At 44.6% G+C, this 27,346-nt stretch overlaps 1 protein-coding gene across 1 annotated transcript; it reads left to right on the top strand.

Annotated features, from left to right (window-relative positions):
• Positions 1 to 808: 808 nt before the first annotated feature.
• MPST (mercaptopyruvate sulfurtransferase) lies at positions 809 to 22,842 on the top strand. Its single transcript, XM_066596300.1, has 3 exons — positions 809 to 898; positions 16,938 to 17,559; positions 19,759 to 22,842. The coding sequence occupies exons 2-3, from the start codon at positions 16,959 to 16,961 to the stop codon at positions 20,055 to 20,057; spliced, it is 900 nt and encodes a 299-aa protein (XP_066452397.1). The 5' UTR covers positions 809 to 898; positions 16,938 to 16,958; the 3' UTR covers positions 20,058 to 22,842.
• The last annotated feature ends 4,504 nt before the right edge of the window (positions 22,843 to 27,346 follow it).

Raw genomic sequence — 27,346 nt, forward strand, 5'->3', positions numbered from 1 at the left:
TGTTCCTATATACCATGTAACTTGGATGTAACTTGGGGTATACCATGCTACATATTCTACGGAGGGGTAGCCCTTTTGCACAGGTGGTGATGTGACCCCACTAGGCATCATTAGTGGCAACTTCGCATTGCTTTGTGACATAATGTTATATTTGCAACTGTTTATCTATTTGCCAGCTGCTGGAGGGGCAGAGCGCGTGGTCCCAGAAGTTGTCAGGTGGGTGCGCCCCCTTGTGGAAGGGTAGTGCAGTGTTGCAGCAAAGAGTGAGAGGTCACAGTCTGGCAGTAACAGCCAGGAAGAGATACGTATTGGACGTACTAGTGGCCGCCTGGACCCCTACTACGCGGGCTAGACCCCCTACCAATCCTGCTGTTCAGAGGTTTGTGACATATACGCTTTTTTCAAAGCATTCGTTCACACCTAAAGCAAATTGTGGTATATAGTCACAGTCCTCCATGGCCACAGACCAACTGCCATCCTCCCATCTGCTATGGTCCCTCTCTGACACAGCAGCCTCGTCCACTCCTCATCCATTGCTGCCTTGTCACGTGACACTCTCCTTTTCCCCGTTCCCGCTCCATTACCCGGATCATACCACTGCAGCGTGTGGGGGGGAGCGCTATCCTTATTTTCATCGTGTTCTTTTTTAAAATGACTTTATTACGATTTTCAATTACAGTGTGTAACCTCCCCGAATTGGGAGAAGAAGCTCGTCTATACTGGGGTGCTGTGTGGTCTTATCCGCCGCCTCTACCCTCAGGTGGTTGGGTCCTGAGGGGGGTGACAGCCGCTGCACTGATGGAGGGCAGCAACCATGACAGGGTGGGCGGGACCGGCCGTGTGACAGGAAGGGCGACAGGCTGCAGAGGTGAGAGACGTGCGGCGGCTGACAGGGCTGGTGAGTCTATACAGGGCTATGGCGTGTGTGTTGTGTATATGCAGCTGCAGCAGGCGCTCTGTGCCGGACAGCTGTCTGCTGGGACTTGTAGTACTGCATTAAAAATGCCCGGGTTACATTGGAATACAAGGCACCTTTTCCCAACTATTTTCTGTGTGGCGTTGCATGCAGACAGCGTTTGCAGATACGCAATCTTACGTCAGCCGCCCTCACATGCAGCGTTGGGGCTTATTCACGTGGATGCGTCTGCACTGTGCATTATACATGCAAAACAGCACTAGAGCCCATTGAATCCAATGCGTTTGGGTGCAGTTTTTTTTTGCGCACTTATTTTGTTTGCACAAAAAAATGCAGCATGTCTGATTTTCTTGCGTACCGCACACAGGAATGGCGCACATTACACGGAAGGGCTTATTAAAATCAACGGTAGCTTATTGCGTTTCTTTGCACGTGTAAATAATCAGGGCATGCGTGCGCAAAATGTAAACTATGCACGACTATGGGCAAATAACGCAACGCCCATCGTGTAAATGCAATTGTGCCCGAGGCCGGATTCGCGCGATTGTATTTGTGCTGCGTATCATAATTTCAGTGTGTAAACCGCACGGCGCCTGCTGACTCCAAGGGGGATCTGCGGGCGTGTTTTTTTTCAATTTGAAAAAAAAAAGCGAGCGCAATTTTTTTTTTCTTCATATTTGCGCAGCAGAAGCGCACATATTGAAGTAATTAACCATTTCAATGAATGGGATCGCGGCTGCAGGAAACGGGGAAGAAGTGTAATTAGTTCAATGTGTTTTTTTTTTTTTTTGTTTGTTTTTTCCCCCCCCCCCCCCCCCCCCCTTTGCAAAAATGCGTGAAAGTTAGAGCGCTCCGCGTTTATTTAGTTTTTTTTCATGTGTGAACAAAATGCGCAATCAAAATGCTTCTGTGGAGCGGCCCATTGAAGTCAGCGGGCTCTATTCACTGCATATCGCACCTGACAGCGTCTGGGGTGTAATATATGCTGTGCAAATACGTCTGTGTCAATCCGGCCGCCGGGGTATTTACACAAATGCATTTCCTGTCAGTTCTGTCTGCTGGCGAGACGGGCGGAACTCACGCTGGAGAATAATGTTTACATGTTTGTTTTCACTCAGCAAGATCAAAAAACTGCAGTATTTGTGGACGAGTCTGTTCCAGAATCACGTTACTTCCTATGAGAGGCTTGAAGGAAAAAAAAAAATAAAAATGTGCTTGCATGTAAATATGATATATATATATATACACAGTATATATATTTTGTTTGTTTGTTTTCCACAGTGCAGCGGTTCGCTGTGGTTTTCTCTTAAAACACATCAAAATCGCAGAGGTAAAAAAATCGCAGTTTTAAAAGTACGTCGTCTATCTTGGGTTTCTAGGACCATTATCACACTTGCCTATGTAACTTAAAAATAGCCTATGGGCTCTTTCACACGAGTGTGTATTGGCTGTCGTTTTCACGGCCGGCTTATATACGCTGTAATCTGATCCATTGGACTCCAATGAATCAGATCATATGGCCGTATTCCTGAGATGTAAAAGCGCCCAGCCAGGCCAATATAGCACCAGGCGTTTTTACATGGGGACCAAAAGATAGTCCTGGAACTATCTTCTCAGCCGGAATATGTCGGCCGCTGCATAGGCTCCTATGGGAGCCCATGACAGCAGACGGAGGTGGGAGGGAGTTTAGCAGCGTGGCTGCTAAACTCCCTCCCTCTGCTCTCCTCCCCCCGAGCAGGCTCACCTCTGCTCTCCTTCCCGCTCGTTCATTGCAATGTCAGGGGCAGAGCTTAAGCGCTGTCCCATCCCGCCTCCTCCCATTGCTGGCTGCAGAGAATGTGCATGATGTGGGCGGAGCTAAGCTCCTGCCCTTCCCCACCCCTTGTCCAAAGCCATCAATGGGAGGAGGCGGGACAGGTGGTGCTTAGCTCCACCCCTGCCCCTCCCATTGCAAAGAGCGAGCAGGGGGTGGAGGGGGGGAGCAGAGGTGAGCCTGCGATAGGAAGGGGAAAGGGGCGCCGGCATGGTGACATCGGCGCATATGAGCCGGGGCTCATGCCTTGTGAACGGGCGCACAAATGTTAGATTTGTGCGCCCGTTAACGAACTTCTACGCCCCAGACGATGGCGTATATCGGCCGGCCGAGGAAAACGCCGGCCGATATGCGCTTGTGGGAATAAAGCCTTAGAAATACACTGAGATGTATTGGTACAGTCTCACCTATCTTTTCTAACCACCATAATGATCCAAGTCCCCCGCCATTTTTTCCGGCAGGGGGTGGTTTTCATGTCACACATAGTGCAACTGATGTAGAAAAGTAGCCATTGAACTACAAAACTAGTGAAGTTCATTAATTCCCTTATTCAATGAATGGCTGTGATTAGTTCATTGAGTGCTGGCTCTGATTGGCTGAGCCAGGGTGCTCGAGACCCAATCACAGCCAGAGCTTCCTAGAGGCAGGGAATATGAACCTCCAATCCAGGAAGTGCTGGCAGAAGACTAAAGATAAGTACCGGGGACCTGCAGAGAAGACATGGCGGAGTGAGCAGTGGCTGTTGGGTAATGTGTCTTCTTTTTTTTTTTTTTTAATTATATAATATATATAACTAGCTGATATACCCGGCTTCGCCTGAGTTAATTTGGTACTGGTGTTTATCTGGTGATCACACGGAAAATCTTATGAAGTCGTGGTTACTTTAGAGATACCGAGGAAAAAAATATGTTCACCATTTTGCATGGTTCTTTGCGTTACCCAGGAAACACCACGGGGAGGTAACCATGCGACGTTTCCTTTATATAAAATGACATCAGGAAGTGAGAGAATTAGATTACGTACATAAAATTTGGACGCTAATTCTTTTGCGCTTAGAATTGAATTGAGCTGGGGACCCATTAGTTTTTCCTATTTATGACATAATCAATGCTCGTGCCAAATTTCATGTTTCTACGACATCCGGAAGTGAGAGAATTAGATTACGTACGTAAAAATTGGACGCTAATTCTTTTGCGCTTAGAATTGAATAATCGAGTTGGGACCTATGAACTTTTTCTATTTATGACATAATCAACGTTCGTGCCAAATTTCAAGTTTCTTTGACATCAGAAAGTGAGAGAATTAGATTTCGTACATAAAATTTGGATGCTAATTCTTTTGCGCTAGATATTGAATAATCGAGTTGGGACCCATTTACTTTTCCCATTTTAGACATAATCTATGCTTGTGCCAAATTTCATTTTTCTACGACATCGGGAAGTTGGAGAATTAGTGGCGAGTCAGGTAGGTAGGTAGATAGATATATATATACATGTATACAATATAGCGCTAGGGCTTTTGCAGTAGGATTTACTCTAAAAGTTGTACCACACGAAAACTGTGTTTTGATGTGATACAAGGAAGGCTTCATAGGGAAACATGGGCTACAAAACCCTGCAAATTGCGCTAATATTTAGCAACCCACAATTTTTTTTTTTCTCCCGCAATGTCGGAGGCTATACAACATCGTTATTGTGAAGGAGCCCATTGGAAAGTTCGGGCTTCACATTCATGCGATTTGTAGCATTGTCGCATCACGAGAAAATCACACAATTTTGTTGTCTGTGTGAAATCACCCTTGAGACACTGCAGGTCATTCCATGCTTTGAAGCCTACTAGCTTCTTGTCGTCTTAAGTAGTTCTTCCCTAACCTAGAAGTATGTTTTGGATTATTGTCTTGCTGTAATATGAACCCTTGACCAACTAGGCGTACACCAGAGGGTATTACTTACTGTGGTAGCCCTTTTTGTCCAGTGTGCCAGTCACGCTGTGCAAGTTGCCAACTCTGGAATCAAGCAAGAGAGCCCCAGACCATCATGCTTCCTCCTCCATGTTTGTCATTCGGTGTCACACACTTAGGAACCATCCTTTCACCTAATCGATGGCATACAAAAACCCTGCGTGATGTACCAAAGATGGCAGATATTAATTCATCGGTGCATAAGCTCTTCTTTCACTCTTCAGGCGCCGATAACGTAAACTGTTGACTTTCAAAAACTTATCATCTGTCTTTGTATTGGCCTTTGGTTTGCCAGATCTCTTACTGTCAGTTTCCTCCAGTTTCCAAGTGCCTTTTAAGATGGTATAGGAAACTGTACTGCCGGCCACCTTGGCTTTCTTGGCAATTTCTCTGTAGGATGAACCTACACTTCCAAGGGCTCCGTCACACTGGCGACCGCGATATCGGCAAAATCACAATTATTCTGTTTTCCCACGGTTTTTGGAGCGGCAGCGCTGATTTTACTCACAAAAACATCACTACCACTTGCGATTTTTCTCGCACATTTTTTTTCACGTGGTTTTAGTGCATTTTTTTTTAACGCAAAAGTTGATAGAACTTTCTGATGTTTAGAACGCATCGCACATAAATTGCAAGTTTGTGCTTTGTGATGCGATAAAAAGGAGGCTCCATAGGAAAACATGGGAGGTAAAAAAAATAATACAGAAAGATAGGACTTGCCATAATTATTTTTCTCGCAACATGGCATGAGGGAAAACATTCCAAATGTGAAGGAAGCCATTGAAAAGCATGGGTTTAAATGTCTTCATTTTCACTTGCCCTCGAATCACGTGATTTTATTGCCAGTGTGAAGGCGCTCTAAGGGTGCCCACCCACTAGCGTTTTTTTACTGCGAAATTCGCAGCGTTTTTTTTTTTTTTCTGCAGGGATCTTTGGGCTATGGGACATGCAAAGCTAAAATCGCGATCGCGCAAAATCGCCAGTGGGTGGGCACCCTAAGGGTGAATGCCCACTGGCAATACGATATCATTGGTTTCATTATCATGCGTTTTCACTTACTCTATCTTATCACAAGGATATCATATCGCCAGTGGGTGTTCACCCTTAGGCCTCATTCACATGGGCGAGCGTGATATCTGGGTGAGAAACCTGACCCAATATCATGGTTGCCAAAGTATATTTTACACAGGGGTGCAAGGTGTTTAAAAAAAAAAAAAAAGTCTTTCCTCACATCATGTCTGACATAGCGATCCTCAGGCGTGTGTTTCATGTGCGCTAGACGATTGCAAGTGTTTACCATTGATTCCATGAGGAAACCTCACATTTCACTTGCATGCGATGTGTTTTACTGTCCCAATAAACACAATGGGTGATGCGTTCCTAGGAAAGCAAAAAGATAGGACATGCAGCTATATTTTACCTCGCAATATCTTTGTGCAGGTGGGCATTCATGTGAACAACTGCATTAAAAGTAACGAAGTTCATATTCACGTGTCTCACAACAAAAATGCGAGATTCATGCTTCTGTGCATGTTAGTCTAAGGCCTCATATCCACTGGCAAAACTGAATTGCGAATTCCGCATGTAGATTCTGCGGGTGAAATTTTGCCCATAAGGAATCATTGGCCCATTTGCAGTCAATTAAATTGAATTTTGCACCTGCAAATGGAATTTTAATGGATTTGCGGTTTTCACGCGCGGGAAAAAAACGCAGCATGCTCCATTTTAGTGCGGATTGGCCACATTGCTATCTATAGGTGGGGATATCTGCATGCAACAAAAAATACCATTTAAAGCAAATCCGTGCGGAATCTGCTGGAGAAATCTGCAGCAGATTCTGTGCGGATTGTATCTTTCTAGTGGACATGAGGCCTAAGATTTATAATTGTCTGTCGTTTTTGGTTAATTGTCTTTTTCTCGCTATCATCATAGTAATGTGCTCTGTCCTAAAGAGTAACTGTCCAAATCCTGCCGTAGAGGGTGTAATACACTCTGCTCCAACACTGGTTATATAGAATCGTAGGGCTTGAAGGTAATCTCCAAATGGAATAGTTTGCATCCAGTTTCAAACTATAATTTGCTCTCTATTCTGCAGAGTAGCTGTCATTGATGTGTTCCCTGAAAAAGCCATTATGGTTAAAATCATAAATTCAGACTATTATTGTGATTTTTCCTAATTAATTATTTTATTTTATTTTAAAATTTCCTAATATATTTTTCTGAATTTCATATTGAACCATTTCATGTTATTTGTCAGACCTGAACTGTGTAAATGTCAAAATTGACTGGAAAAATGGAGGTGTTCTAGCTTTTGGTTTAGCTCTTGTAGTGTAGCTGAAATGGCATATTTATGAGCTCCCTGGTACTCCTGACACATACGCATGAGTGGGTGTGAATAGCTCCGTCCAGCACATATGAGTGTTTAATGTGTTTTGTATAGCACTTTGTACAATGTTGGTTGCACTTTGCCACTTTATTAGCGGCTGTTGCCAGGGTACACAACACTGATAAAGTCCAGAGAGTGTTTGTTTGCTGTCTGAATGCCGCTTTAGTTTAATGGCCAGGAGGTTGTCCCTCAGTGCCCATGGAGTCTGCTTACACTGCTATCTACACTCTATGAAGATGCAAATCCAGACTTTTTGCATTAAAGGTAATCTGTCATCAGTATTAAGTCGCTGGCAATATGCTATTCCACTTGTAAATGCCCTCAGTGACCTGTTCTAGTTGAGGGTGACTACCCACTAGCGTTTGCGAATTTGCTGCGTTTTTTTTTTTTTCTCAAGGGTCTATGGGGCTTTCTAATGTTAAAAACTCATTTCCGGCGAAATCGCGATTTTGTGCGATGCAATTTTAACATTACAAGTCCCATAGTCCCCTGGAAACGCTGCAAATTTCGCAGTGAAAAAGAACTGTAGTGGGTAGTCACCCTAAGGCCCCCTATCCACGGCGGTGTATTTGCGGGCGGTAAACCGCCGGCGAATCACGCCGTCCGACGCTTCACATAGCATTGCTATGGAAAGCGCCTGTACCTGTCCCAAGTGGAGAATCATTGCGCCATTAGAAAGTCCTATTTACTTTTGTGCTAAATATCGTGGGCGGCAGCGATGTTTTAGTAAGAAAAAGTGCTGATGCTCAAAAATCACGGGGAAAAAAGTTGAGATTTTTTGCATGATTTTCTCTCAGCAATATTGCGATCGCCAGTGTAAGGGAGCCCTAAGCGTTAGTGGGGAACCACACCACAAACCCCATACCTTACCAAATTTTCCTGGACATCTGCGCCCGTTATTAGCTATATAATTATATGGAATTACGGGATTGACCAATTTCCGCCACATAGACCCTGAGGGGTTCCTATGATTCATCCAACATAATACTATTACTTTTGTAGCTAAGAAAACCTCTCTAAAGAAAACCTCTCAAGAATATTTTAAGATAGTACTGCCAAATCTCCACATCGAGTATCCTGAAGGGGCATATTTCAAGGCTTGTAGGGACATGGATTTCCAAAACCTCAGAGAGGAGGAGGTCTGTGACCCCTCCCCAGAAGCCTTGAATGGTATTGGTGCATCTTGTCTCCATTAGAAGCTAGGGGGTGACCAGGCTTAGCTGGAGGTACGCCCTGGTCATACCCCTAGCTACTGATTGGCTGGTGGTGGTTAGTGCTGTACCGTCCCCACCCGCAAGGCAGCGGCGGCAGCTAACCCAGAACACAGTGCAGAAGACAGCCACACAAGCCTTGTGTAGGGAGCCTGAGGTGTGAGTAGCGGCCACTGTTTCTGTACCAATGGCGGCGGTTACAGCAGCATGTGAGGGTTGGGGGGATGCTGGAGGAGGTGGGCTGCCAGCAGCAGCTGTAGCATTCCTCAGTGGCAGCGCCCCTTCCAGTGGCATGTGTTCTGGTTGGCGCCAGGGGGGCTTGCTGGAAGAGCTGGCAGGTGCTGCTTTCAGCGGCGTGTGTTCCTGGGGCCCAGAGGATGAAGCAGGAAGCTAAGCTCGGGAGGGTACTTCTGCAGTAGCCAGTCAGTCGCTGGGGACGTTTCATCATACTCACAACTGCTAAACCAGGTCCCCACCCATTATTCTGGTGGAGACTAGAAGCACCAGTACCGCCTTGAATAACTGGACACTTCCAAATCATGTGCCAGAAATCAGCTGTGTGGGCATCTAATGCACTTAGATGATGAAATTCTGCCCATTCTCTAAAGCCTCACTGGAGTAAGGTAGCACTGGTGTACAAACAGAGGGGAAGATAGTAAATCTTGGAAGGAGTTGTTTCTGTCAGAGTTGGTATCAGTGTTTTCTACCTCAGCAGGGCTGGATGCGATTTTAGATATGAGTAAAGCGTGGATATGAGGCCCTGTGGACCTTGGAGCCTAGTATACCGATGAGGGGATAGTGTGATATAGGGGGTTCATGAGATGGGAATTGTGTCTGATATGTAGGAATCTGAAGAAATGGGTACAAGGTAGTTCATGTTTAGCTTGTAGTTGGTCGAAGGAGGAGAAAGTATTAGATGTGTACAAGTCACCCAGAGTTCGTATTCCATCGTTTTCCCACCGAGAAGCATCCTGCAGGGGAAGCAGTTCTGTCGGACCAGGGTTATGCCATAAGGGAATGTCAGCCACTATATTAGTAAATTTATTGATTGATTTAGATTGTCTCCATACATTAGAGACAAGTTTATGTATTGGGAGCGTTTTGTAAATTAGTGAGGAGGGAGACTCCAACACCGACCACAAATTAAGAATTTTTAGGAAATGAGCTAAATGTGACTCCGAATTAGGGAGCGGGTCTTCTCTTACCCAGCATCTTAAGTGGACCAATTGGCTAACCATGTAAAATAGGAGTAAGGCCTCATGTCCACGGGCACGCATGGATTCCCAGTGCAGAATCCCGCAGCGGATTCCAGCCGTGCTCGCAGCCATGAGGCCAAAAATGACATTATACTCACCTGTCCGAATGCTGCGCGGGTTTCCTCCGTCGTGGCTGGATCTTCTTTCTTCTGCCACACTTGCTTTCATTTTTCATGTTTTATTCTTAATTTTTTTTAAAAATCTGATTTCCTGCAGATCTGCATCACGGACTCGGTGTCAGCTGCATCTATGCCGCGGATCGGACGGCTTCCGTTGACTTCAATGAAAGCCATCCGTATGGGAGAACCGCAGAAAATGGAGCATGCTGTGGGTGTTTTCCCGTGCGTGCGATCATGCGGGTGCCCATTGATTCATTGGGCACGGATTGCACGTGCGGGAGACCCTTGCAGATTTTTTTAAATGATTTTTTTTTTTTTCCCCGTGGACATGAGGCCCAAGTCTTGGAGAGCAGCCCCAGCCTCCTGCCTCAGTCTCTGAAGAGTGGAAATTTTTAGTTTCGGATGGGAACTTTCCCATATGAAAAATGCCATAAACGAGTCCATTGTTCTGAAAAATCAGGTAGGTATTACTATTGAGGTGTGTTGCAGGATATAAAGGCATATCGGCAAAGCTATCCTCTTTATCAAGTTGATATGCCCAGCCACCGAAAACTGGCAAGGATCCCCAGGTTTTGAATTTGGTTTTAAATAAGTCTATCAGAGGGTATACATTCAACTCTATGGACTGTCCTGAGTTATGTGAGATCTGTGCTCCCAGATATTTAAAGGCATCAGTAATCTGGAGACCATGTAGTGAGTCTGTGTTACACAACAGGCTCGTTCTGGACAGAGGCATCAAAATAGATTCTGCCCAGCTAACCTGTAGACCCCAAAAGCCTCCATATTGATTTATAAGTTCTATGGCATGCTTAAGAGAGGTTTCTGGGTTGGAAATGAATAATATGAGGTCGTCAGCGTATAATGCCACTCAATCCTCGTGCTCCCCAATGACCACACCCCTCAAACAATAGACTCCTCCGAAGCATTATGGCCAGAGGCTCTATAGCCAAGGCAGAAAGGTTAGGGGGATAGAGGACAGCCCTGTCTCGTACCCCCATATAGCCGTAAATATGGCGGGCAGGAGCCATTTACTAATACAGATGCCCGCGGTGATCTATAGAGCATTGAAACTCAGTTAACAAAAACCTTGCCAAAACCAAACCCTGTAGTACTTGGAATGGAAATGGCCATTCAATGGAGTTGAATGCTTTTGTGGCATCTAGGGAAGCTAGTGCCCAGTTTCTTTTTGCGGCCTCTACCATCTGCGCCACTACCTGTACCCTCCGTAGGTTTTTCCGAGTGGATTTTGCTGGCATGAAACATGCTTGGTCCGGGTGTATTAAATCTAACATAATGGAATTGAGGTGATTAGCTAACATTTTAGTCAACAATTTGTAATCTATATTCAGGAGAGATATAGGCCTATATGAGCCACAATCAAGGGGCAAGAGGAGATCTTTGCCTGGTTTTAGCAGGAGTATGATTGTAGCATCTTAGATTAATGGCAGAGATCCCTGGTCATAGGCCCCATTATATGTAGCCAATAGGATGGGAAGCAATATATCTTTATATGTAACATACACTTCTACTGGGAGGCCATCTGGGCTGGGTGTTTTCCTTTAGTCATGTCAGAAAGTGCTTCCACAGTTCTGCTAATGTGAACGGGGCATCCATAAATGTTGTTTGATCTTGAGTAATGTTTGGAAACAGTGTTTGACTGAAAATCATTCAGTTCACTCTGGGAATGTTGGCGTCTGGCATTATAAAGGTCATTATAGAACTGTCGGAATCTCGCTCCAATGGAATCTCTATCTAGAAGGACCTCCCCTACTTCCGACCTGATATGTAACATCGGAGGAGATGCAGAGTTCTGATGGACAAGATGAGCAACAATTCATTCATTTTGCAGTAAAAACCTTTTCCGCTGCTGAATTCAACTGTGCGGTTTTGAAGTAAAGACTCACAGAATTCAAAGCTCTTAGGGATAACATTGTGGCACAGAAATGTCTGCATGGACTAATTCCATCCTGTGTGAAAGGTCCCTAAGGCCTCATGTCCACGGGGACAGATGTGCAGCGGGTCACCCGCACGCGTGATCCGCGCCCCATACGAATGCATTGGACACCCGCAGGTGATTAAATACCTGCGGATGTCATTTTCCCCTGAGGCGCGAATTGCGTGTGCAGGAAATCACCCGCAGCATGCTCCATTTTAGTGCAGGTCTCCCGCGAGGACGGCTTCTGCAGGCTTCTATTGAAGCCTATGGAAGCCGTCCGGATCCGCGGCACACCCGCAGCTGAATTCCTGCTCTCCGGCGTGGGAGAGCAGGAGTTAAAAAAAAATAAAAAGAGTGCACGGCACGCTGCCGGCGTGCCGAGCACCTCCGCCGGACCGAAGAAAGAAGATCGAGCCACGACGGAGGGAAGATCCGCAGCGTCCAGACAGGTAAGGAAATCTTTTTAGGCCTCATGTCCACGGGAAAGGAGGGACCCGCTGCGGGATTCTGCATGAAGAATCCGCGGCGGGCCTGATTTTCCCTGTGGACATGAGGCCTTAGGGAGAAAAAAAGGCTATAAAACTATTGCATGCCACTCACCAATGGTCATCTGAGTGGTGCTGCAGTGGTGGCTAGTCACGGTATCCTCTCTGTTAGTGCACCCACTCTGCCATGACTGACGCCCCATTGGCCATGGTAAGTCAGGCTTAAAGGGATTTTCTGTGTAAATACTATTGATGACCCTATCGTCAGGATAGGTAATCAATAGTTGATCTGCTACGGGCCAGTGCTCAGGACCCTGACCGATCGTCTGTGCAGGTGCATGGTGTCAGCGCTGCAATAACAAAGGTTGGAGCTGAAGCCTTTGCGCAGACCTCCTTGTAGTGACTGGTGCTTGTAAGTGCAGGCACAGCTCTCATTGAAATCAATGGGAGCTGTGCCTGTAGTTACAAGCGCTGGCCACTACAAGGGAGGTGGGCGCGGAGGCTTCCGCACTGACCTCTGTTATTGCAGCACTGACAGCATGCACCCGCACAGTTGATTGGTCGTGGAACCGAGCAGTGGACCCCAGCAGATCAACTATTGCGGAGCTATCCTGAGGATACATCATCAATAGTATTTCCATGGAAAACCCTTTAACTATGGCAAATGGGACGTTGGTTAACACTGACGCTTTCCCTTAAAACCACTTCATTACCAGACCAATTTTTCACCTTTTAGCCATTAATTTATTTTACTGTAAATAACTTGATGAATGACTGTGATTGAACCCGAGGAGAAGATAGGATTTCTTACTGTCAAAGTTGCGATGCAGTGCAACAGAGAGGTAGGCTCCATAGGGAAACATGGGCTACAAAACCTCACAAGTCGCGTGCATATTGTCGGTCCCACAAGGTTTTTGTGTCGGGTTGTCGCATGCTACAAAACATTGCACGTGTGAAATAACCAATAGGAAAGCATGGGCTTCTCATACATGCGATTTGTAGCACTGTAGCAACGCAACAAAATCGTGCGACTTATATGAGTGAATTTAGTGAGAGAAAAGGGTCTTCTGTCATCTTCAACAGTTAGGAGTGCCGACCATATGGGGGTACCTTCAGGTCTTAGGGGTTAAAAGGCCACTCAGGGGAAAATGCTTTTTTTCCTGTGTCCGTCGCCTGATTTCCTGTCGAACTCTAGAGGTCATGGGGTTGTGCCACGTTATAAAGTTATTCCCTATTTCCAGGATAGATCGCTGAGACCCCCATGCCCTGAAGGGTATGTTCAGACAGAGTGGAAATGCTGCACATTCTCTGCAGCGGAAAGTTCCACGACCAAATCCACAGAATTTCCGCGTTAGAAAAAACGTGCTAAAATCCTCCCCATCAGTGCAGATTCTAACTAGGAATCAGCTGCATAACCGCATCTGTCTTCAGCAGCTACAGTGCTTTCCTTCACCTCGCAATACTTCAGCCCGGCAGCCTCTAGTGAGAGTCGCCCAGTGGTCAGGTATTGCATCAGCACAAAGTATTGCGAGGTGAAGGGGAGCGCTGTAGCTGCCAAAATTTGATGCAGTTAGGCAGCTGATCCTTTAGCCAGAATCCACACCAATGATGTGACTTTTAGCTTGGAACTTTCAGCATGGCATTTCAGCTACCTGTGAACACACCATTAGGGATTTATAGCCCCACAATCCTAAAGTTATCTGCTACCCTGGGGATAACTTTATAACTTGGCATAACCACCCTAACCTCTCAGGTCTCATGCCCACGGCCGTGACGTGCTCCACAAGCGGAATACCGCAGTAGAGTCCGTTAAGGCCCCCCTACCACCACCACCCCAAAGACCCCATACTTGCTCCGGATCCGCTGCGTAGCTTCCACATGACGCAGCGGCAAGCATGCGCAGTACAGCGCATGACGCGACAGCAGCATCATATGACGCGGCTGGCAGTGTGCGGGGCGCGTATTCACGCTATACTTCCGCTGTACTACAGTGGAAGTATAGCCTGACTTGGTGGCTTCCATTGACTACAATGGAAGCCGTCCGCGCGTATTCCCATGGCAAATAGGACATGCCGCGGCTAATTTTACGCTGCGGAATTCCATGGTGGAATTCCGCAGTGTGAATATTGAGCTATTAGGTTCAATAGAAATCCGGCCGTGGGCATTAGCCTTTAAGGATGTATCCCTCCTTATTTTATTTAGTTTTTTATTTATCCATCAGCATGGCTGTCTGAGTTGTAGAATTATTTTTCTCTTTTTGTGTGGCGTGAAATGGGGGAAAAAAGTAGCTTGAAGGGGGTCTTGTTTCTACAATGTACGCACTGCATCCAAAATGTCACAACTTAATTCTATGGGTCAGTATGATTAGGACGATACAAAAATTATTATATACTGTTTGTCTTGGTTTTTTTTTATTACTTTTTTATTTATTAATACTTTTTTCTTTTCGTAGTGACAAAATATGTATATTTTATATATATATTCTTTTCAGTTTTCTGTCTGGAGCAGCCATGGAGCCCTTTTTAAAGCAAAAGTCCCAAGCAAGCAGGATAGAGGGTGTGGTCAGGGGAGGGGTTAGGGGCGTGGCTTATCACAGCATATGATTTTTACCTCAGTCGTTATAAAAAGACCAGGGTCTTATATATAAGGGGGGGGGGGGCCTAATGGATGGGCTAATAATATACATTATATTTAAAATTAATATGCTGCAGACTTAAATCCTGCACCGCGTGTCAATATTCACACGGGTTTTGTGCAGATTTTTTTTCTCCACGGCATGTGGATGAAACTTTGCTGCTACAGCTACTTTGAATTCTGCAGTAACTCTCCCCCATATTGGTGGCCCCAGTAATAGTAGTGTCCCTTATATTGTCCCCAGTAGTGATGGGGTCCCCCACTGCTGCTATGATCTTCAGATGCAGGGAGAGGAAGGGGTTAAATTACTTACTACACACAGTCTGCCCTGTCTCTGCTGCGCTGGTAACCCTTTCCTTTACGTGAAGCTGAAGGTTTAGCAGTGCCTATTAGAATAGGAACAGTTGGGACAGCCGTGGATCCCCTTGGAGTCTCGGGCCTAGGGTGGTCGCCCTAATTGCCCCTTTTCTAATCTGCCATTGGTCCTCACTCTAGTCAACACTGTAGCGGTGTTAGGACAGCCTGTACCAAGGAAATGAACGTTTAGAACTTGCAGTTGGCATAGCAATGTGGATCACATATACAGGCTGTTCCGACACCGCTACATCGGTGAGTAGAGAAGAGACCTAGACCCTCCGTCGGAGCCCCTGATAATCACTCATGGAGCACACTTTGAGAAACCCTGGTCTGGAGTGTCTCAGTTCCATTAACTTGTTTTGTAACTTCAGTGTTAGGTAAAATAGGTTATAAATCTACATATGACAGAGAATGAAGCCTTGCTCATCTTCCCACACCAAATCTTTTCCAAGATATGAATTTTCAAAAATTATGGGTCTTGGTGACCTTTGGAAAATTGGAAAATTGAACCTATTGTATTTCTTAGCTTCATGACCTGATGGGTCTGAAAATGTGATTCTTTCTATACATTCTAGTGAAGGCGCTTTTACATGCAACGATTATTGCTAGAGTGGCCGCATGACTGGACAAACTGATGACACTTTAGAATAAAATTACACATACTGATAATGGCTTTTAATCATCTTCATTTCCTCTAAAGTAAACTCAGTACAGGTTGTTTGCTTAGGTGGGCAAACGGAAAAAAAGCGTTTAAACTACTAAAACAAAAAAGTAGCGAAGAAGTTCTAAAATCATACAGGGAAAAAAAACAATATTGTGTAAAGAAAAGATCACAAAAAGAAAAAATTGCTAAGGAGGCAGAAAGACTGATTGCCAAAGAGAGCAAAAATAACCCTAAACTATTCTTCAATTACACAGATCTGCGATTAAAAAGCTGTTTGATTATTTTCAACTAATTTCCACACATTTACATATGTGATGCAGGTGAAACATTGTATTGCTATAGAGAAAGACCTGACAGTCGATACGCGTTCAGCGTAATCCTGTAATTCCTGTGTGCAATGCTCTTTTACCAATAAAGGAGAAGTTTTATGGTTGCAGCTATCCTCCACATCTTACAGAAGTGTTATATATAAACTAAAATCATTTAGTCCAACGCTGTATTCCTTAAAGAAATCTCCAGGGCCGAGTTTTTATTGAAAATTGTCACTACAGTTAACAACTTTATTTGCACCGTCCAGGAGAACCCCCTCATGAAACTATTGTTTGGTAGGCTTAGGCCAGCTGCACACGAAAGGATTTTCATTGCAGAATCCGCGTCAGGTGTCCGCACTGCAGAGCTGGAGCAAATACCGTTCGTAACATGCTATAGAAGAGCGCTTCTTCCTGCACATGAGCGAAAATCAATTGTGATCCCTGCTCTCGGAGGAAAAATCGCAGCATGTACCATTTTTGCATGGATTCCCCACAGATACCTTCCATTGCAGTCAGTGGAAGCCGTCCGACCCACGGTCCTTCCGCAATGAAATTGAGGAAAGGTCGCAGGTACCTGCGTCTTCGTCTAGGGACGGTGCGGGAAAAGCAGGAATATTTTTCTAAAAAAAAAACAAAACCTGTACTGCGCATCTCCAATGGTGGGCCGTGCAGACCATCAGCAGTACAGAAGACAAGAAGCAGGTACACGCGGAATCGAACCCATTCGTGTACAGCCAGCCTTAATGGTCCTTCTTTAAACTAGATTACAGTTTCCAAAACAAATTGCGATGAATTTCACAGTAATTACATGACTGCTTCTCTTTTGCTTACAAATGTATGTAACACACCTAAAGCTGTTTTGTTTTTTCTCTCCCGTTTTGTATTCTAGTTGTGTCCTAGTATTTTCATAATGACTCACCAACTACTGCCCCGTGCCTTGGTTTCTCCTCGTTGGCTTTGGGAATCTATGCGACCTGGCTCATCTCTAAAGGGAACGCTTCGTATTCTTGATGCTTCTTGGCATCTTCCCAAAACTGGACGTGACGGATGGCGTGAGTACAAGGAACGCCATATTCCCGGAGCTTACTTTTTTGACATTGATGCGTGCAGTGATCGTACCTCTCCTTATGACCATATGCTACCCACTACAGACCAGTTTGCTGAATACACAGGACGGCTTGGGGTATCCAACAACAGTCATGTCATTGTATATGATGCAAGTGATTTTGGCTCTTTCAGTGCTCCTCGGCTATGGTGGATGTTTAGAATATTTGGCCATCCCCAAGTCTCTGTGTTGGACGGTGGACTTAAAGCTTGGCTTAGAGAAGGACATCCAGTGAACTCTGGGAAGGAGTCCCGTCCACAACCAACTGAGTTCCAAGCAAAGCTGGACACATCCCAGGTTGTGGGATATGAGGAAATGGTAGAAAATGTGGAAAAGAAGAAATTTCAAATGGTAGATGCCAGAGTAGAGGGGAGATTCAGAGGACTGGAACCTGAACCCAGAGAAGGTAAGGTTGGGTTTGTGTCCTTGTTAATAAACTCTTTATTCAGCTTCGTTCTAGAAGGCCTCATTCCCAGGACCATATCTGTAAAATGCTTTTTTTTTTTTTTTTCTCCGCTGTTTTATAGCTGGGTTGCATACATTGTGTATGGGCGGCGGTTTAATATCCTGCCTATAGAAATCTATAAGGGGTTATGCTATGTGGCACGCAGAGAAATAGAGCACGCTGCAATCTATTTCTGGTGCGTATTGACATGCAGTGTTTAAACACTAATGTGAATGGATCCGTGAAAGTCTATTTACTTTCATTGACTCCATTCATCACCACCGTAATATGTGCCAAAATCAGGGGCATGTGAATGAGCCCTAACTCATATTTCTTCTCTGATTTGTATTCTGTGACCTCTAATAGAACTGTGATTTTCACACAAATGCCTAAAAGTGTAGGACTTGGTTATGTAAAGTTTTTATTTTGTTCGAAGAAGTTCTGTAATTTTCTATACTGAAATAGTATTTCCATGATGGCAAAAACAATTGGATTTTAAGCTCTTAACCCTTTCCAATCCACTATCTGACCTCTAAAGACATTCTGATTGAAGGCTACACAGCTTCCGATGTCGAAAGACGTCTGGCAGGCTATTCTTACTGTATATTGCTGGCCGCTCTGTTCTCGGGTGCCTCCCCAGCATGTCCAATATCACAGTACTGGCTCTAGCCAGCAGCTGGTGCCATTGTATAATGGCAGAAAGAGAAAACCCCCTAGGAAATCCTGAATCCAAAATTGGATTGCAAAGGATTAAATGGCTATACCTTTTGTAAAGTGATGACGTGGCTGTCAACTTATGAGGGGAATGCATAAGTGTTTCCACCAGAATTTCCTCAAGGTGTAGAAAAGATGCAAATATTCACTTAAGTCCTACATTTGCAACTTTTTGACATTTTGCAACATCTTCAGTGCTGTTTTTTGTTTAAGTGAAGGAGCTGTATAGGGGCAGAGTATTAAGAGGCTTATGTAATGATGTGCCCCCCCCCCCCTCCTCGCACACACTTGTGTTTTTTTTACGCAAATGTCCATGAGACTTTGTAATGTTAAAAACGCATCGCACAAACTTGTGATGTGTTTTTAGCATTAGAAAGTCCCATTGACGTTCACGTGTGTGGGAGCCCTTAAGGAGAGCACCTAGAAGGTGTGAGGAGACTTATAAAGGCCATGCATGCTTCTCTGGGAAATATGCAAGCTGGAACAATACATCTACAGCACCACCTATTGGTCGGTGTCAAATTTTTATTTTTTTTTTTTACAAGTCTTGTATCGTATTCCATCTTCTCATTTGCATATTTTCCAGAAGAGCATGAATGGCCATATAAGGCCCCCTGTCCACAGGTGTTGTGAAGTCCCGCGGCGAATCTCCGCCACCCTGGAGCAAGAGCCAGCAGACGAATCTCCGATGGTCTTTTTCAAGCATGCTTGAAAAAGGCCATCTGGCCGAAACGTGGAATTCTTATTGGATGGAATTAAGTAAATTTTGTTTATACTACACCAGTGATGCTGCCACTATCCTTTGTCTACATAGTGCCATGTCTGGTTTAGGCGCATGTGCAAAGTAAAGGCCCATTTAGACAGGACGAATGTCGGGCATACAATGCTCGCTTTCGTGCAGCTGCACGGGAGATAGTATGGCTGGCTCACAGCAGAGAGGCTGGAGGAGATTTCTCTCCTCTCACTCCTCCGCCCCTCTCCATTGACTTAATATAGCGGCCGTTCAGTACTGAACAGCTGCTATTTACACTGAGCGATCAGCGATCTGCTCATCGTCCATTGAGTATGCAGCATAAACGATGGACGATGAGCAGACGCTGATCGCTCAGTATAAATAGCAGCCTTTCAGTACTGAACGGCCGCTATGTTGTGTCAGTGGAGAGGGATGGGGGAGCGTGCCAGCACTACTAGCTCCCGTGCAGGAGCATGGGAGCAGGGACACACAGAGAGGAGTGTCGGGCATCGTTTGTCCGACATTCGTCCTGTGTAAATGGGCTTTAACTCTAAATTTAGCACTTAAGATTTCATACTCTAAGTAACATTAACATTTACACTGCAATTTCTTATAGCATTTGTCAAATATATGTGTGTATCCTTCATCTATTCTGAATAAAGATGGGTTCCTCAATATTGATTACTGTCTTCTTTTATCTCCTTTTTATTTAGGAATTGAACCTGGACATATCTCTGGATCTATAAATCTCCCTTTCCCCAGCTTCCTCACACAAGATGGCTCTGAGAAATCTCCCGAAGAGCTCCGAAGCCTGTTCCAAGAAAAGGGCATTGATCTCTCTGGTCCTTTAGTAGCCACATGTGGCTCTGGCGTCACAGCCTGCCACATCGCCCTGGCTGCGTTTCTCTGCGGTAAAGAAGATACTGCTATATACGATGGATCTTGGGTGGAGTGGTACATGAGAGCAAAGCCAGAAGATGTGGTTTCAGAGGGCAGAGGAAAGACTGTATAAGTAACTACCACCTCCTTCTGTTAGATGACTTGTGATTTGGTTTGAAAAACAAAAATCAGCTTGCTCACACTTGGATCTTTCAAAGTCTTCTATTTGCTACCATGTCAGTGCCTTAATTTTCTTACTTGCTAGAGGACCGTATCTCTGTTTGTCGTCGACATCTGCAACAATTGCCTAAAGATCAGATTATAGTGACTATGGACGCAAGTGAAGACCTCTGTACAATTACCATCTGAAAAAAGCCAAAAGTCTTCTGATAAGTCTGAACTGAGTAGGACTGTATCGTCTGATAAACTATTTGCCTAAATCTCATTACTGTTTTGTATGTGAGTAGAATATGATGATTGTAAAGGATGTATTGCACACAGCAGGGAATGGATGATTAGTTTTGATGATGCAATCAACATTTTGTATTAGTTACAGAAACTTTTTGTAATTTGCAGCAATTATTTTCAGTGTATTTGGAAAGTAAGTGTTTTATTAAGGGGGTGGGGGTTGTCTGTTGCATTAATAGTAGCAGGGAAGTGGATGAGATTTTTAAAATCTCATCCACAAGCTGCAGGAAGAATTTCCTCCCACCCCCCCAAAAAAAGTGCAGAAACTGACATGCGAACTGGAATTCTATTCCACAGCATGTCTATTTGATATTACAGGTTTTGCGAGAAAATATTCATTATGTCAATCTGCCAAGCTCCTTCTGCTGCCCACAGATCAAACTGCATTAGCAATGTGACGAGTTCCCTTTTACGGGGCTTTCAGCATGTTATGAGTGATTTGGAAAATAAGTGTTATTGACCAAAATATGCAATGAGTACCTGGGGTAAAGTACCATTTGTACATGTGACATTTAGGCCAGGCTCACACAAGCGTAATTTCACCGCATAGTACACGAGTGATGTACGAGTGGGTAATACGTGGTGAATGGAGTCAATGGAAGTACATTGATTTTTAATGATCCATTCCCACTTGCAAATATTCATTGCGTATAATACGTGCGCAAAAAAGAACGTAGCATGTTCTATTTTGCTGCGCAAAACAGCCCATTGTTTTCTATGGGTATGTAATCAACTATGTAAATACGTGATTACATTGTGTGTATGGCATTTATATGCACCGTTGCAAAGCGACAGAGGAAAGTTTAAACAATGAAACCAGAAGACAGTGCATGACAGCATGCGTGAGATGCACAGTCCAAAATCGCTGCCATACACAGTGATTTAGGCCGGCTCGACAGCAGTAAAACGCTGCATGATGCACTCAGCATTTTACAATTACGATCATATGACATTTCCTGGACATGATTAACAGATCCTCACACTCCCTGTTAATTACTGAAAGAAAGGCGTGGAGCTACAATTACCCATTCACGCTCAGACCACTATTACAGGATCGCTAGCTGCAGCCACTAGCAATTGTACAACCTGGCAATTATAAGAAAGATGCAAGTGTTAATAGTGCAAATTGCTGTGCTGCACCTGTGGCTCTGCTGATTGCAACTGGCACTTAGACTGTCAGTTCCATTACTGTGATGAGTCTAGGTGCTGGCCGCAATCAGCTGAGCTACGCCTGAGTTTTGCAACTGAGAGGTGCTATGTGTAATAGCAGACTAAGGCCGCCTGCAGATGGCCGGGTTGGATCCCACTGCGAGACTTCTCGCAGCGGGATGCGGACCCGTGCCCCTGCAGAGACCTGCGGCTCACTCGCTCCCGGCATCTCCTGTCTGCGCTGTGTGCCGGCTGCCACCCAGCTGGTGCATGCACAAAGCGCCGGCCTGTCACCACTGACATTTCTGTGCGGCACTCTGCGAGACCCGTACAGAAATAGAAATAGAATTTCCGCCCCTGTGCAGGGGGCCTAATGGGCCATTTGCCCAGGATGATTATCGCTCAAAATGCAAAAGTGCAAATACACAAAAATCACTCATTACTTGTTCACAAGTTTTTATCGCTGACTTTCAGTCAGCATAAAAACCAGCAATGGATCGCTGGCTTGTCGTTCAGTGTAAACTCTCCCCACTCAACGCTTCACGTAGAAGGAGAAGCACTGAGCGAGAAACCCGTGATCCAGTGGTGAAATACACCAGTGTAAACTCTCTGCACAAGCGCTAACTGGCTAAACGGTGACGTCGGCGCTTGTCCATTCGTTTACCGGACTGTCATTCCATGTAAGGGCCATTTGGAATTAGAAGGGTTACAGACTTTTCTGCAGCATTTACAGTATTGTGGATGGGATTTTAGAAATCCCACCCACACACTGCGGGCAGAATCTGCACCGTAAACGTGACCTGCTCTGTGGATTTACAGCATTTAAGGTACATTTTCAGTGGGGATTCCACATTTTCAAATGAGAAGGTATAATCTGCATCAAAATCCACACTAACCTGCGAATTCTCTGCTGCACAAAATCTGCAGTATTTCCGAGCTGCAAAGCAAAGACAGAGATGTGCTTATTGCGGCTGGCACCTGGGCGCAGGATATTTGCGTTCACAACGGCATGGCGATTCCAGGTGGCGGCTGTAATCTGCACAGCTCTTTTTGCAGAAGTAAGCTGCTTTGTGCAATAACAGCCGTGCCGCAGCCGGTGTATGTTGAGACTGACAAGCTTCATTCCAATCTGCAGCAGTAATTGGCGACTGTATGGCGTTCTCTTTGCTGTAATGGGGCTGCTTACTTACGACCTATTTTCTTTGTTGGCTGCTCGCCTGATTTTTATCTCTGATCGATTACTGCCATGCTTTGATCAACTTTTGTTTAATTGTCCATTAAAATCTGAGATCTGAATCATCCTCCTACTGTCTAAATGCATTACTCTGTAGTTCTGGTGTGTTTCAGCCTGGCCACCGTTTAGAAGCCCAATCCTTCTATGGAATAAAATAACTTAATTAGCCATTGTAGCTAAAGAAAAGTTCAAAAAAATCGAGACTAGGCGCTAGCCAAGGGGACCCAAACATTAAAACCATGGACATTTCTGAGTTGCACAGTAAGTAAAGCAAGTAAAAAGTCTATATTGGGTTATATATGGTGTGATAAAATAAGGGTAACGGCGATGCGGTATCACATAATGACTAAGGCAAGTGCCAATGTGCAGAAATGATTGTATAATAGGGTTGTCTGATTTTTAGCTAACTCTTTTTATTAGAATGGGACCCCCAACAACAAGTTATCGCAGGGTGTCTTGCTGTTTAGGCGCGAGCAATCGTCTGTAATTGTTGGAGAAGCCTGGCAGCAATTCATGTGTAGCATCACCACAGGGGAAGCAAAGCGTTACATGACTCTGATTGGAAAGTGTAGAAGCCAGGTCCTCCAAAGTGAAGAGCAAATGGTTCGAGACCCTGAACTTCTAATCTGAGAATCTCCCTCAGCCAGAGTCTCCTAATAGGATATTTGATTTTTTTTTTTTTTTTTTTTTAATCAGATGACCCCTTTTATATACACAAAGGTGAACAGAATATTCTGAATGCTTATCAGCTTAGGTCAACACTAGTGCTTAAAGGGGCACTTACTTTTCAGACCACTTATGATCATTTAATAGCCTGTGTATCATCAATCTTGTAATATACTTTAATTAAAAACAAAACATTTTAGCACTGTAAATCAAGGCTGAAGTGGCTGCCACTCAGGGTCTCCCTTCCAGCTCCTCTGTAATGCACTGCCTGTTTAGGTACTGAGCTGTGTAGTACGTGGGACTTTTTTTTTTTTTCTTCTTTTAAGCAGTGGTGGGTAGGGACTGTCTTCACAGGCTGTTCCCTGTACTGACAGGCTGACCGATATGCAGCCACTGTGAAATCTCCATATTCTCTGCCTGTCCTGTTGTTACAGCACATGTGCATATTACTTTTGGGTTCACTAATCACTTGGACTTAATGTCTCTGCTCAACTTTTACAATCCTCTTAGGGCAGCAGAAGGATGGGCATTCAGATGCAGCATAGGGAGTGAGGGAAAGGAAGTACAGGACAGTGAATTGGCAGAATAGTAGGCCACGCCTCTTGTCTCAAAGAGGATTGCAAACAGCAGGGCAGAAGAAAAATAGGGAAGACCACCTGAAAAATCTGAATTTTAAAACCTGAAATGGTGCAAATGAGTGGGTAATGAGAACCTGTTATATTTCAGAAAACATGTTGGAAATTGAGTGTACTTTTCTTAAAGCATACCCAATTGTTATAAAAAAAAATGTACCCAGATACAAATATTAGATTGCTGCAAACTCGTCCTGCAGTTGTGTCCTAGGCCACCTGCAGACGGCCGGGTCAGATCCTGCTGTGAGAATGCGGACCCGTGCCTCTGCAGAGGCCTGCGGCTCACCCACACCCAGCGTCTTCCATCTCCTGTTATCTGCCGGCCAGCTGGCGCAGAGCGGAGTTGGCGCGTCACTACTGACATTTCTGTGGGGGCCTCTGCGAGACCCGCACAGAAATAGAGCATGCCGTGATTTGTTTTCTGTGCGCGTTTTCACGGGGACAAATCGCGGCTGTGTGCATAGGATTGCGTTTTGTAATGCAATCCTATGCAGGCGTGTACGGGCAGAAATGCTGCGGGAATCTCCGCAGGGGGCCTATGGCAGATGTGTAATTGATTACAGTTGTGGTCTGATTAGACCCAACGTTTTGCCCCCAGGGCCCATAAAATGCTTCCTTCGTTGCCTTATAAAAAGGCTTTCAGAGGCCACTTATGTATGATGTACCTCTTGTGGACTGCTAGATGTTCCTCTATGATGCGCTTGAAGACATTTTGCCCAATTAACAGAGAAGGCACATCATTGGAAAGAGAGAAGCAGAAACGTTTCAACGAACTTTCCGTCATCTAGGCCATTTTGATGAAAATGTTAAGAGGTGTATGGAGCAGCGGTTGTGTGAGGGCATGCACACACTAATAAGCTGCAGATGGCTAGGTCAGGCCACCAGTAGAGAGGATTGTTCTGACTAGCACACAACGCTTGAATAGTTTAGGTGTCAACCATCCAGACACAGATGGCACCTTCATTACAGACCTGTCTCTGCCCGGACTATATTCAGGCGCTTAGCAGGCCATCGGGGTACTATAGCCTCCATGTCCGACCGTATCTCATCACGTATCCAGGCTAGAGGCAGGCCATCGAGTACTATAGCCTCCATTAAAAATATTCGAGGGGTTTCTGAGAGACACCATCGAAGAATACCTTAAGGAGAGCAACGGAATAACTCCTCACCAGCATGGATTCATGAAGGGTCGATCATGTCAGACCAATCTGATCAGCTTCTACGATGAAGTAGCTTCTAGGCTGGACCTAGGAGAGTCTATCAATCTTGTATATCTGGACTTCTCTAAAGCATTTGACACCGTGCCACATAATAGGCTGATGTATAAAATGAGACAGCTCGGATTGGGGGAAAACGTGTGTATCTGGGTAAAGAATTGGCTCAGAGATAGAAAGCAGAGGGTGGTAATAAATGGTTCATACTCAGATTAGGCCACTGTCACCAGTGGGGTGCCACAAGGTGCAGTATTAGGCCCCATTCTGTTCAATATATTTATCAACGACCTGATAGAGGGGTTGCACAGTAAGATATGAATATTTGCAGATGACACAAAATTATACAATATAATCAATACAACGGAGGACAATGTACGGCTACAAACGGACCTAGATAAGCTGGGGGCTTGGGCAGAAAAATGGCAAATGAAGTTCAATGTTGATAAATGTAAGGTTATGCACATGTCACCAAAATACACTGAATGGGGTACTGCTAGGGAAAAGTGATATGGAAAACCACCTGGGGGTACTAGTGGATTATAGATTTAACTGGAGTAACCAATGCCAGTCAGCTGCTGCAAAAGCTAATAGAGTCTTGGGGTGCATTAAAAGAGGTATAGGGGCGAGCGACGAGAACATTATTCTCCCACTATATAAGGCACTTGTCAGGCCTCGCATGGAATACTGCGCACAGTTCTGGACACCGGTGCTCAGGAAAGATGTTACAGTGCTTGAGGGGGGTTCAAAGAAGGGCAACTAAGCTAATACATGGAATGAGGGGACTGGAATACCCAGAGAGGCTATCCAAATTGGGATTATTTACCCTGGAAAAAAGACGGCTAAGGGGCGATCAAATAACTATGTATAAATACATGAGGGGACAATACAAGGATCTCTCCCATGATCTGTTTATACCCAGGACTGCGACGGTAACAAGAGAATATCCTCTACCTCTGGAAGAAAGCAGGTTTCATCGCCAACACAGAAAAGGGTTATTTACTGTAAGAGCAGTGAGACTGTGGAACCCTCTGCCTGAGGATGTGGTGAAGGCAAAATCCATAGAGGAGTTTAAAAGGGGACTTAATGTCTTTCTAGAGAGAAAGGATATTACAGGACATAAATCTTAGGTTAATTGTTAATCCGGGTATACAGGCAGGTAGGAACTATTAGAGGTTGATCCAGGGATTAGTCTGATTGCCATTAGGGATGCGAGAAGGAATTTTCCCCCAAAAGGGCTAATTGGCTCCTGCCTCTTGTGGTTTTTGGCTTCCTCTGGATCAACAACATAGGAGGATAAACAGGCTGAACTAGATAGACATTGTCTTCATTCGGCCTTACATACTATGTTACTATGTCTTACATACTATGTCTGCCCGTATCTCATCATGTATCCAGGTTAGAGGTAGGCCATCGGGTTACTTCCTTTTGAATCCTACGGTTTCCCCCAATAAACGTATTCTTTTGCTCTAATATTGTAATCACTTCCATATATTATCATTACAATCACACACAAAGTTTCATTTGATTCCAACAACTCTTTGTTGGATCATTATATATATTTTTTTTCAATGACCCCAAATCCACCCTCAACATCCCACCCTGCCGGCTTTTAAAACTTCCTCTATTATCTTGCTTGGAAAAACTACCACATTCCATGTAAGGTAAACATTAATAACATTTGGGATTTATTTCGCATTTTTGAGCTATTTGGCTTTATAAAAAAAATAAAAAATAACCTTCAATATTGATTACTTATGCAATCTTACAGGATATAAACCTGCTGTTTTCCACTGTAAGCAGAAATGAGATTTTGCATAAAAAGATTAAAATTACCTTGACAAGCTATAATGTGCATTAGCTGTTGTTTTAATATTTATGTATCCTCTATTGCCTAAGGTCAAAACTTGATGCGCAGTATAACAGAATAATCAACTTATTTTCTGATGCTTTAATATATTTCAAACAATCCTCTTAATATACATGGATGGGTACAGAGATAGTTGGATCTCTATCCATTGGGGGGCTTCTAGTCCACTCCTCCCTCCCAAATGTAAGTGAA

Source organism: Eleutherodactylus coqui, chromosome 3 (genome assembly GCF_035609145.1).
Source record: "Eleutherodactylus coqui strain aEleCoq1 chromosome 3, aEleCoq1.hap1, whole genome shotgun sequence".
Classification (NCBI taxonomy): domain Eukaryota; kingdom Metazoa; phylum Chordata; class Amphibia; order Anura; family Eleutherodactylidae; genus Eleutherodactylus; species Eleutherodactylus coqui.